The sequence below is a fragment of the Anser cygnoides genome, chromosome 4 (genome assembly GCF_040182565.1).
Source record: "Anser cygnoides isolate HZ-2024a breed goose chromosome 4, Taihu_goose_T2T_genome, whole genome shotgun sequence".
NCBI lineage: Eukaryota > Metazoa > Chordata > Aves > Anseriformes > Anatidae > Anser > Anser cygnoides.
Genome location: NC_089876.1, coordinates 11,609,513 through 11,622,598, shown reverse-complemented (window position 1 = coordinate 11,622,598; position 13,086 = coordinate 11,609,513). Strand labels below are relative to the sequence as shown.

The following is a 13,086-nucleotide window of genomic DNA, read 5'->3' as shown; positions in this document are numbered from 1 at the left end:
AGGAATTCGCCACAAACTCACCACCATGAGCAAAAGCTTTAAGTGAAAGTATCCTGTAGGTACACGGAGCTGTTGCACCAGCCTTCACCTGCTTGATAAAGCCACTCTCTTTATGTGATTGACTTGTCCCTGCAATAAAAGGGGGATTTCTTGTGAAGTACCTGAAATACACTAATGCTGGCCTCTTGTTTCTGTATTTTCATAGGCAATCACTCAGGCGTGGTTTTGAGCATCAACTCCAGAGAGATGCACAGTTACCTGGTTAGCTGATATTTACAGCTGAACACAAAAACCGAAAGACTCTTCTCTGTATCGTTTTATTTTTCCCTGGTGATGTCACAAAATTGCGAATATGGCTGTAAATGCTGGTGGAGAGAAGGTTCCCTAACAGTCCCGTGGAAAAAAGGCGTCCATCATCAGTTACCAGGGGAGAAGGATAATACGTCTTGTGTTCACTCTATGGCCTGGGAACTCGTTACAATTCAAATTCAAACTATGGTAGCAAATTTGTAGCCCTAGGCACATTCAATGCCACCTTCCTTTTTTCTTTTCCTGTATATGCTCTAGTTCTCTATGTTTATTTTTAGGACGATTGTCTGTAACTTTTTAACTATGTTTTTAACTGAGGTATTCAGTGGGAAGCTGGGACTCTTCAGCCTGAAAAGGTGATTTCTAAACAAGTGACTAGACAAGAATAGATGGTTTTCACGATGACATTGTGTCAGAAGGCCATAACTCAGCAGTGGTTCTGTACTGGGAGAGGACTGAGCAAGGAGTCCTATGTACTCCTAGGCCATACAAGCTCTTAACTTAAAAATGTGTGAGACAATCTAATGAATTTATGCTTACGCCCTTCTGTGGATTACAGGAAGTAAAGTGTTAATTAGGATATCTCGTAATTATAGGATAATTCTCCTTTAAGTGTAGCAAGTCCTGACAAACCATCAGCATAGGTATATCCCCCGATCCCACCCCATGTGAAAGAGAAACACCAGCGTGAAGCTTTTCCCAGACCAGGTGCCTTCACTTGCAGACAGTCATTTCATTTGCTCTCCTATTGTCTTCTGAGCGAGCACCTCTAGGACGATGGCAGCTGCCAGATCAGTTATCATGTAAAAAAAAAAAAAAAAAAACGGTGCTGATGGCCTGTTTCTTTTTAAATTTCCAGAGAGTGTAAATACCTCTTTAGGTTGCTTTCTTTGTATGGTTATTTTTTAAAAAATTTCCATTAGGGCAGAGATGCCAGGAAGGTCAGAGCTCTCCTCCAGGTGGAACACCACAGTCCCCTTCCCACCCGTGTCACCCTTGGGGCTTCCCCTGCCTTTGGGCCGTTGGAGGCAGGGGTGGGCAAACCCTGACCTGAACTCTGCTTGGGTTGCTCTGGCAGTCTGTAGGGCCCTGGGGAGCACCGGTTGTGGTTTGAGTTCGTATTTCCTTTCTCTCACCACAGGGTGTCACTCGGTCCCTAGCACAGCACTGGTCCCTACGCCTGCAGGTTGGGCAGTGGGGCTTCTGAAGGAGCATCCTGCAGAAGGTCTCGGGGGTCAGCCTGGAGGTTCCCCGCTCCAGATTTGTGATCAGCTCAGAGTTTCCAAATCCCAACCTCTGCACCCCCAGGCAGAGGCAGTGCGGTGAATCCGCACCTCGCTGCTGGTTTCCCCGCGGTTGATGGAGCTGTGTAGGAAATGGACTGTGGTGTGATGAGTTCAAACATCTGGCATCCTTTGTGTCACGGCTGCCTGGAATTAGGACGCTCCTCTCAGAAACCTATATAATCTCTTCACTTTTTGCCTTCAATAGAGAATAAATAGCTCTTTACTCAGTGAATGTCATACCAATGCTACTGGCAAGCTCCCACACCACCTTGCTTAAGGAGGATACAGATAGCTATCTGCATCTTTCTGAATAAACAAACAGTAAATAGTGAGCGCTGGCAAGACAGAAGAGACCTGTCTTTAAATTACCCTGTGCATTGGAGTCATTCTTCCATGTATCTGTTGATGGCCTAAAGCATATGGTTGTCAAATGCAACAGACTGGGATGTAGTAATTCAGTGCAGTACTGTAGGCTCTCACAAACCCTACAGGATGTATGTGTAAAGCACAAGAAATTCTAGTTTAGAAACGTAATGTAAGGACCTGGGTGGAAAAGTTAAAGATTCTGAAAGTGCTTGCAAACTGCTCAGGAAAATAATTTCCAAAATCTTTCAAAAAAAAAAAAAAAAAAAAAAAAGAAGCCTAAGTAGTGGTAGAGTGCTGTGCAAATTGATCCAGAGAGGAGCAGTGCTCTAGCTGATGTGTACGCAGGAAGGACCATGCTTAAATCCAAGGTGTTACATTTGTCTGAGTCTGCATTTCTTGAAGAGAAGTGCAAATACAAAAAGTGCTCTGCATCGGAAACTCTCACGGTTGTTGCACCAAAGGCTTCCCCTTCTCACCAGCTCTTTCTAGTGGGAATGAGCTGGAAAAGAGTAAAATAGTATTGCAAAGAGCTTGCTTATACCTGTGAAATAAATCTGTAGTAGGTATGGGGCAGGTGAGTAGGGGGATTAGCCTCATGAACAAGGAGTAGGGTGGAAATCCTAGTTTGGGATCGTTCTTCCACAGATTATCTGATTAGTGAAGGACACTGTTGGAACTAGGTCATACATCTAATTTATGCTTTAACAACTACTTTTGTATGTGTAATACAGGGTGATTTGTGTCTCTGACAACAGGAGTCTTTTGGAAAACCGTAGAATATTTAACTGCTCGATACTCTAATTAACACAGCACAATATAGTGCCTGTAATAATGTTTTTCAAAGCTAATTAATCTGATTCATGCAGCACTTGTGTGAGGTTGGTTTGTCATGTCTTAAAAGCACTGTTTTCTAAAGGGATGTCAGTGTCGCCGTAACTGTATTAGCAATACCCAGCATATAATAAAGGAAGCCTTTGATTCCTTGGAAAAAATAACTTTAAAATGAGTTATTATGAAATTGAGAAAAATACCATGCCCATTTTCCCATTCATGGTTTATCTTTAAATGAAAATTCTCACAGCACTAGGTTTTGAATCTCTTGAACTACATCCAGGACATCTTAGCATTTTAAAGGCTATGTAAATATATACACATCCTTGATATATATCTAAAATCCTCTTACATGCATATACAGAACAAAGAGTTCTTTCTGTGCACAAATGCTAGGCACACATGTATGCATTTGTACATGCAGTATTCGTATGTACTCCAGTTAAACGTGTTAGTGAGGAAGGGTGATTTGATGGCTAAGAAATGGAAGATGGGTGTCAGGTACCTAGATTCTGTACCCAGACTTTGGACAAGCTACTTAACCTGTATGTGCCTCAGTTTCCCCACCTGTAAAATGGGGCTGATAGTAATTATGTACCTCACAGGAGCATTGTGAAGCTAAATTAATTACTGTTCGTTCAGGACCTTTAGAGTGAAAGAATTATGTGAGTATATAATATTAATAGTCTAGCTTTCTTTTTTCTTTTTTTTTCTTACTATTGCTGTAATTTAAGGTAGTATACTGAAACCAACCACAATTATATGTACACGTAAAAAATCCATAAACGAAACAGGTACATAACTGTTAAAAAGAAGAAAAGAAAAAAATAAAAGAAAAAAAGGTAATTTCAGTTGAAAGCTGTTATTGGACCATATGCAGAGTAGCATTGCAACATGGGCTGTGATCTTGCTAATTTGCATCGCAGTATCTTAAACTTACTTTCTGCAGTGTTATTTGGTCAAAAGCCTAATACAATGGGTACAATGATACCTATCAGCATTGACACTGAACTATACTAAAACCAGAAACAACAAAACTGGTATTGTATTGGTATCATTTAGAACTTGTGGCCTTCTTAAACTCGCACGTATTTGCAAGTTCAAAAACACCAGGTACTTCTAAGAATGCTCCAATGAGTTCTGATATGAAGCCATCAAGATTTACAGTTGTTAACTGTAGTTTCCCTTTTGACACTGGACGTTTGAGACAGCTTTAGGATCGTCTACTCATATAACATGTTCAGAAATGCTCAGAAGACATTTACAGACACCCACACACTCACAGTGTAAATTAATTTCTTAAAAATAAAAGCAATATAAACCAATGTATATTTTTATACCCTTTAAAAGATGGTGGTGGAAGCAACTGTGAAGAAATAGAAGACACCAGCCTGAGGCAAGATGTTGTTATAGCTCCAATTGATACCCAATTTCTTTGAACTCTTTGAGGATATTCTCATTGAATATTATATTATTCTTGACGAGTTTTCTGCTTTCACTGACCAGTGAGAGCAGCATTCATTCACGTAAAGTAGATGATTTGTTAAATTACTGTCCTCTAGACAGACAGAGACAAATCAATGTTTTGTGATTACTAGCTCGAAGTACAAAGCAGATTTCAGCTGACGTTGTTATGTTGGTTATCTGTTTTAAGTCCACTGAGAAATCCCTTTAGTGGGAATACTCTATTATGGCATGTCGCTTCTTTAATAGAGAGTAGCAGAATGGAACTGCATTGGTTTCTATCCTCCTTACATAAATACATGCTCAAAGATATATATATACATATTTCATTTTTAATAAATTAAATTTACTGCCTTTGTTTGTAGTAGCTTTTTGATGACAAAGCAATGATTCTGATATGTTTTGAATTTTGACGTTATTTAAATTTGAATACAACGTTGCTAAGTCAGTAGCATTGATGACAATGTCAGTTGAAGGTTTTTCCTTTGTTTTCTCTAAAACTATGATGTGGCTGTTAGTTTTAATGCGGCTTTGGGGAAAAGAAGACTAGAATTTTTATTTCATTATTGATTATTTACAGTTGGAGTTGATTTTATATGTCGATTGATATTGCTGTGTTGTTTCCATCTTCATTTTAATTTCAGAGTTTTAGAAGAAAGTGCAAATTTCTCTCAAAATACTGGCTTACCACCAGAAAGAAATTTATTAGCGTTTACCTTTATAAATATTAGTTTTTGAGATGCAAAACTTTGATGGATATTCTAGACCATCGTAGCTTCCTAGCATATTTTCTCTATTCTAGCCCCAATTGCTTATTTATTCTACAACTTTCTTTGAGACTGGCATATAGCCTAATCCTACTAGTCTGTGAAAGTCTTTCTAAAACTTACGTTAGAAGAACATTTAAGTGCCTAGAAGTAGTTAAAGCGTCTGCTTAGAACATTTTTATAACATTGTCTATATTTTCATATTCTTTATTTCCTTTCAGTATTTCAGTATTAGCCCTCTGACTGCCATTTAAATAAGTGTTTATTCCTTTCGTGGTTACATATATAATGTTTTTCACTTATTTTCAGACTACAGTCATCAAAGTGACAAGTTTTGAAGTATCTCAGACCTCCAGTTAGCTTTTGCTATTAGAAGCTGAGCCCTGCAGTCTTTGGAAAATATCAAGCTGTGCACTCCTTAATTTTTTAATCTTCTTTCATAAGTCAGCCCTCCTACCTGGCTGACCGCCTCTGCAACTTTTCTTCCCGTTCTTTTTGCTGCCTCCAGCTGGTGGGAGTGCAGAAGGGTTTCACAATGCCTAGATAGCCTACAAGTCGATTCCCAAATTTGAACAGGAACTGTTTGATGGACTATTTTTTTTTTCCTTTCATTTCAAATATTTTGCATAGAGTGCAGAGGACTATATATACTGTCAGGAAAATAAAGACTAGTAATCTGCACAAATTGTTCTTCATGATGGTCTGAAGACTAAAGAATGTATTTTCAGAATTTTTTTTTTTTCCTGAAATTGATACCTACAGTGAGTGAGTTTCATGCCTTTTAATATGCAAGGTCTTATTTCTTTAAGTCTTCAGTACTTCACTTTTTTTCTCCTGTTAAATGGAGTAACAAAGTATGTAAAATGTGAATTGTTAAGCAATGTATGACCAACTGAAAGATTTTCATTGTTTTCATCTCTCTTTTTTTTTTTCTTCCTTGTTTTTTAGGCTTGTCAGAATTACTATTTTCAGCTAGTTTACAAGACAGTAGCTGTGGTGATCTTCTGGAGACAGTATTTAAGACAAGAAATACTGGAAGGCTTAGAAATACATATTCTGTATGCACGATATAGCCCTGTAGGCAGTGCTAGGCTATGAATATACTGGACAAAACGACATTCTTATCAAAGAGGTGTTATGGTTTATATTCAAATATTCTCTTTTAATATATATAGATATAAAATATCTCTTCAAATACATATACTTAATTGCATATTCTTGTCCCTCCCTCTTTTAGGTTAGTTTTCTTTTTAGGAATGACATTTAGTAGTCCTGAAAAAGAAGTAGATTGTTTCCTTCACACAAGTAATTTAGTGTAAAATTATTTCCTTGCAACACATTGAAAGCATTACGTAAACTTGAGCTTTATTAATCAGACTTGATTTCTGAGGTTCTGTAGAATTTGCATCTTTATAACAATTTGTTGCAATGCAGTGGACATAAAGCCTCGTTGTGCAGCAATAATACATGCAGCAGTAGATGCCTTTGATGCACATATTTTTAATGCTATAATGAGTTTATTGATCGCTGGTAAATTCAGGCATTCCAAGTAAATTTCTTAGCATGTCTTATATTTCTATGTAATTTGTTGCTAATTTTAGCCAGCTTTTGGTACTTATATTTATTTCTGTCTGACACTGTCTGCTCTTGCAGATCAAAGGGCAAGAATTGGCTTATTCTCTTTAAACATATATATATATTCATTCTCACCATTTGCTTGTTAAGTTAAAAGAGTTTAGAAAGTAAATCTTTCTGAAATTGTGAAAGCAATGCTTTTTAATGAGAACAGCTCGTACAGAAAAAACAGCAGACTTGTATCCACATGTTTTTTGAGACAGACAGTCTTGTTATGGATTATGAACAGGCAGGACTATGCAGAAGGTGTACATCCAAAACAGCAGTAGGCAATTCACAAATGATAAAACTAGAGAACTTTTTAATACACTATTTATATGCCCCAGATTCACAGAAGGACATTTAAATGGTTACAGTTACAGAATATCATCACAAACGTAGGAAAACGCTCAATTTACCATCTCTACTTGCTGGTAAATGCACTGCTCTCTCTCTCTCTCTTTTTTTTTTTTTTTTTTGTGGTTTATCTTTTGAGGTGCTGCCTTCAGAGAGGTGACCTGCATTGTTTAATGCTTGGAACTTTTTGATAAGTAATTGGTGACACTACATAGAAAAATTTATCTGAATTTCCATTCTCTTTTGTTTTTCCTCAGTAATTGGTGATACTATATAGAAAAAATTATCTGAATTTCCATTCTCTTTTATTTTTCCTTGTTTTCCCTCCATACTCTTTTTTTCTCCTGCTGTTCTGTTTCATTATTGCTGCTACCTGTTGCTCTGCCTTGCCTGCCACCTCCTTCTGATGACAGTTCTCCACAGTCCACTTTTCTTTCTTCCTTGCATTTGTTTTGCTTTGTGTTCTGTTTCTATCTGTGTCTTGAATGCTAACAAGAGGAATCACCATCTCTTCCCCATCCCTGTCTTTTCTCTCAGCTCTGGTGTATTATCTCAGCGGATGTACTTCCCTACACTTTGGCTCTCTGCGTTTTCTTCTCGTTTCTTTCCCACTTTCATTTCTTTTAATATTTTCATGTTAAATTATGGCTCTCGTTTTCTCTAAATCTTTCTGGAACTCTTCCCTTTTGCCATTCCTGCCCTCCTCTCATCTCCTTGTCCCAGGGAGCAGATACTTCTTCCTGAAATTGGGATCAGTGTTGTCCTCCTTGGAGGAGTGATAAACTATAACCACCATTTTCTCTCTTGACCTTACTGTCTCTCTGCATTGGAAGAAATACATTTAATTGGCAGACAACTAAACCCATGATCTACCAAATAGCCCCTTCTGCCTCACTTCAGGTTACGAGGGTGAGACATGGTGTTTACATGAGCCTTCTGGAGCACAGCAAGGGCTGGCTTTCTTTGCCTGCCCTTCAAAGTGGCAGATACAGGGCAGCAGCAAAGTTGGGCAGGGACATCCTGACAGCCACTAGGCTGTGTATGTATTTCAGTATGGGCTGCTGAGAACCAAGGTACTACATAGCCTTTTAGGTATAATGGTACAACCCGAAGATGAAGAATAGGTGAGATAGAGTCCATTGCTATAGGGAAAAGAAGGACCAAGGAGCAGTCTTGGGAATAGTTTGTCGGGTTTGTATGCAACCTTTCCTGGATGCAGAGGCAAATAGCTTTCTTTTAAGCTCATTAATATGCAAGTTTAAGCTGTAACCATATGGGTTTGGTGGAATCTTCTTGTGGAGGAGCTTGCAAAAAATGACAGGGAAGAGGTAATTAAAAAGCTCAGAGCTATTTTTGTAGGGTAGAACCTAGGCTAGAGAGGAAGTGTAAGAGCGATGCAGGAGGAAGAGGAGCACAAGATTATACGGGACAGGGAAATGCAGGGAGAAAGGCAATATGATCAGTGTATATGATTTTTCCACAAGTTGTTTATTTTATATTTTTCTTAAGCTTTGGAGCTTCTTTTAATTTGTAATGACACATATATTAAGTTTTGTTGGTTGCATACAGAGGCTTTCAACTGTGAATCTAAATTGCTGCAGCACCAGGAACACGACAATGCTAAATTATCAGCATTAATTTCTACTTATAATTTAGAGGGATCTGACACACAGCAACATCATGCTTAATGTACATGGAAAAGTGTTTGCTTCCCAGCAGCCAGGATGCATGTATGTGTGCTTCAGAGATAGCTCCAATATAGCTTTTACCTCTGAGATGATTGTAGGCCATTTGTTAATGATGCTCCTCCTTAGCATGGCACTGAACTAAGAGGCAAGGGAGAAGAGTTATTTTATGGATTAGTTATGTGTCTTGAATTTATAGTGATTAAATGTAATTTGCTAAAATCCTTCTATGACCTGTAATTTTATAAAGTTTAGAGAGGATGGATGGAGCTGGTGAGTAGGCGTAGTATTCCTAAGGGTAAACACCAGACACTGGACTTTCTGAACATGTGACTAGACATTTTAGTTTCAGGAACACAGAGTTCTTATATTTCCTATACACACCAGACATCTGAGTACAGCTCCTTTTTTTATTTGTCACTGACATGTTATGATTCATTTCTGCATGGGTGTATGGCATGAGATGCACTTGCTGCAGGGCAGAGGACTTTGGAGGGAAAACCTAATCACATGGAGAAGTACGCTTGAATTCTCCCCTCTTGATCCCAGTCTCTTCTGAGTTACTTTGCTCTGATTGTGGTTCTGCCAGCCAGCTGGTTTGAAGTCAAAAGGGGGATTAACTCATTTTTATCTTCTTTTGTATGGCTGAGAAAAATACAAGGAAAAAATTGCAAGGGAATAGCAGCATGGAAGAGGTAGGGAATTTGATTAGCTGGTAGGGTTCTTTGGGAAGCTTACACCTTTTGTGCTTTACTTACCACTTAAATTTACAGTTGTGTACAGCTACTGTGATTTGTCTTTCCATTAACCATTGGCGTGTTTCTTTGCAAAAGGGAAGGTGGTTCTAAAGAATATCACACCAGTATATTGCAAATGCGGCATTAGAAGGCATCAGCTATCACCATTTCTCACTTAAATTAAAGTATGATAGTGTCATAACTCTGCACTTATGAATCTACACTAGGAATATCAATTCACCCTGGATTAGGTATTGGAAAAAGGTTTTGAGATTTGAAAGTTGGAATGGGAGAATTTTCCATTTTAAGAGTATAGGATTTATGCTGCCTTATTTACACTGCATCTGTGGCTGTTCCAATGCATGCGGGTCCAAAATCTCTCATTCCTGACTTGGACAAATAAATCATATAGATTTGCTGGCATTGCCCATGGGAATAAAGGGGAAAAAAGACATTCAAACCAAGCTTAAATAATATCTTCAGGCTAATTAGAGCTTCAGCTCTTGGTAAAGATAGAAAAGCCAATAAAGTAAGAAGTAGGCTTGACATGCTAGTTGTGAAGATTCACAAAGCGTTCCTCACTGCCACGTTGTTCATGTGCAGCATTACTTTTTAGGCCCCACAGGGCCAAATTCTGCCCTAGTTTATGGCCAAGCAGGTTCACAGACTTTGTCAGGTAAACCTTTTGTTCCAGAAGAACGCTTACTGTTCATCCACAGTGAATTTGAAATCTACCTGCAGGCTAAAACCAGTTGTCATCTCACTGCATCCGTATGCACACAGGTGAGCGACTGATGTTCACCTGTAATTCCTACTCCCATGGTTAGCACATGGGTATTTTGTATACACATAAGTTAATTACAATGAAGGCAACACTTAGTTTTTGAACTAATCACAACTGCTTTTTTCAGAGTGTGATCTACAAATGCTTAACACTGTGTTTCTAAATGGATTTCTGATAAAGCGGCCCTTCCAGTCCAGGTACAGGCTCTTAGTAGTAATTAGTATGCTGTAGTCCATACCTTTAACGGATGCAAGTGTGCAGTCCTCTCCTTTTGCCTTTGCACATTTTAGTATTTGTGAAATCCATACAAGACTTTTCCTATTTTATTTTTTTTTCGGGAGACCTTGACTTTGACCAGGTTTCTTTGTATACGATATCAGGACTTAAGGGAAGAACAAGATTAATCCATAACTGGTGCATTGTCGTAAATGGGGAAAAGTGTTATTTGTATATTTTTGTAAATATGTAACATTTAATGGCAGTTTTGTAGTGACGTGCTGTTTTTGAGAAGAAAAAAAAAAAACAAATATATGTTTGAATATGCTTAATGTAACACTTAACTGTGATTCAATTGCACAATTAATAGCTTAATCAGAAGTCTTGTGCAATATGTAGTGCACACACATAACCAAGTATCTGTTAGTGGTCCACAACCAAGTTTTTGACAACTTCTAATGATGATGATGAACTGTGCAGAGCAGTTGATCACAGTCTCTTTCAGCTTCCAAACATGTAGCAGGCAAACTACTGTATACGTACCTGTGTACTCCACTGCATCCAAAGGTATGCATTTGTCCCGAGAACCTGCACTACAGGTTTTTCTTTAATAAAATTTGGTTCTAAACTATTTGTTGTTTTGTTTTGTTTTCTAGTGAAGCAGCTTATGGGTTTTGTGGAGGCGAAACGGTTTTAGCACTCCCCAGAGTTTGTGGGCGCTTAGGTTTGTCAGTCGTTAGCAGCAAACTTGTACGGTAAGGCTGCAGCAAAGCCTCATCTCATCCTCCTGCACATAGAACAGCACCTCTTCTTTTTGCCTTTTCCCCTAGTGGAGGTGAGCTGCGATATAACTGGTGTGAGGGTGACACTCTGTGGTGAGAAGAAAGCCATGCAATTACAGCCAAAGAAAAGTTAGTTCTAGAATGCCACTGAATCAAAGGCTGAAAATTTCTGTCTAGCTAAAGAATGAAAGAATTCAGCAGGTTTTAACCTTGATCTCCCAGCAATAAACAGCCATAAGTAGAACAAAGCTGTGTGTTCTTCTGACCTTCCTGTGTCTTTGTTTCAATCTTTTCTGTTTTCTTTGGCTTCTTCACACACTACTTACTTCTTATTTACTCCTTTTTTCTTTATTACCTGTATTGTCTTTTCTTTATCCCACTCACTTCCTGCCTGTGCTATGTAGGAGCTGCATCCTCCTTACAAAATTGAAGGGTCGGCAAATCCAAACCTGTCCTTGAGCTAGCTGTATGCAAGGATTTGGCCCCAGCTCTCAAAGTGCTCTCTTGTGACTGATCCTAGCAAGAACTGTCTTTCTTTGCTAAAGTCATTGTACTTTTAAGGCCAGAATATTCTGTGCAGCCGTGCAATATGGAAATTCCTTCCTGGTTTAAAACTTGGAGGCCTGCTACATACTTAGCTCAGATTTACCGCTGTAATACGGTTTTAGTTTTGCTGATAGGTGGTTGCTGCTGTGCAGATTGGCTGTCCCAGTGAAATCCTGAAGCTGGTAAAATAAAAAGCAAAGGAACAACTGAAATTAAAAAAAAAAAAAAACTTAATTTTCTTAGGGTGAATGCTCTGCCCTGGTTCAGCACTTTCTGATGGTCACTGCCAGAAGACAAAGCAGTTAGAGGAGCCGTGCAGGATGGGGAATGGGATCCTACCCCATGGCACGTCCTGCTAAATGTAAAGCTGGGTTCAGAAATGAGCTTGAGGCTTTCCCTACTTGAGCGGCTCAGCTTGAAGACATTTTGATGATTGTCGTTTCAATTTCTCTAATCCTGTATTGTGGCTAGCTGAGACTTTAAACTAAATCTGTCACTAAAAAAATGCAGCCTGTTGAATCTCAAGTGACTGTGTTTCATTTTCCAAATTCCATGCTCTGATATAAATAAAAACAAAACCAAAAGAAACCCTAAACCCTCTTACTTTTAATGATGTTCCACAAGCTCTTTCAGAGGAAAGCTGCTTTGGAAGGACAGAAGTGAGAACAGGCAGAGACAAGATGCTCCTGTAAATGAGCCACCTCAAGAAACTTGCCAGCATTTAACCTAAAGGGCTACTTTACTTCACAAACCAATTGCCATGGAAAAAATGATAAGATAATCGCTTCACTTCCGTTTTCTTTGCTGTCCTCCTCAAAGCCATATTAATTGCTATGTTATTTTGAAGTCTAGTTGGTTTCAACATCATCATGAATTATGTCTCTGTAATAAAACTTCTGAGTCATAAACATCAGCCAATATTTTTTCCTGTTTTCCATTAAGAGACTGATTTTTTTTTTCTTTTTGTGATTTATGCCTTGAAAGATACTTTGCTTTTATATGATTCCAGCTGCTGTGGTGAAAATGTTACTGTACTCTGACCTTCATGGTTTTCAGAAGATGATGCAAAATGCTGCAAATGCTGCCCAGTATATTTTTAACATGATAAAAGGGTTCTTTCTTATCATTTCATCATTACAGCATCATACCATAAGCTGACCTCAAAAAAAAAAAAAAGTACATGCTAAAAAAAATGTTAAAAAAGTAGTAACTCCAATCAATAACTCAGTGACAGCAGTTATCATCTATTGAAAAATTAATAATGAAACCAGGAATGAAGCTTTTCACTTATGTTCAACTTGAGACCATGTAGTAATAATTCTACTGTGTGAAGCAAAATCTA

The 13,086-nt window shown here is 38.3% G+C and overlaps 1 protein-coding gene across 11 annotated transcripts in view; it reads left to right on the top strand.

The window, feature by feature from the left end:
* Positions 1–2,235, top strand: part of SORCS2 (sortilin related VPS10 domain containing receptor 2) — a 544,650-nt gene extending 542,415 nt beyond the window's left edge. For all 11 annotated transcript variants that reach the window (XM_066996540.1, XM_066996538.1, XM_066996537.1 and 8 more), the window contains one exon: positions 206–2,235. In XM_066996540.1, the coding sequence (XP_066852641.1) occupies positions 206–270 (65 nt within the window). In that variant the 3' untranslated portion in view covers positions 271–2,235. The remainder of the gene's footprint in view (positions 1–205) is intronic.
* Positions 2,236–13,086: the final 10,851 nt, after the last annotated feature.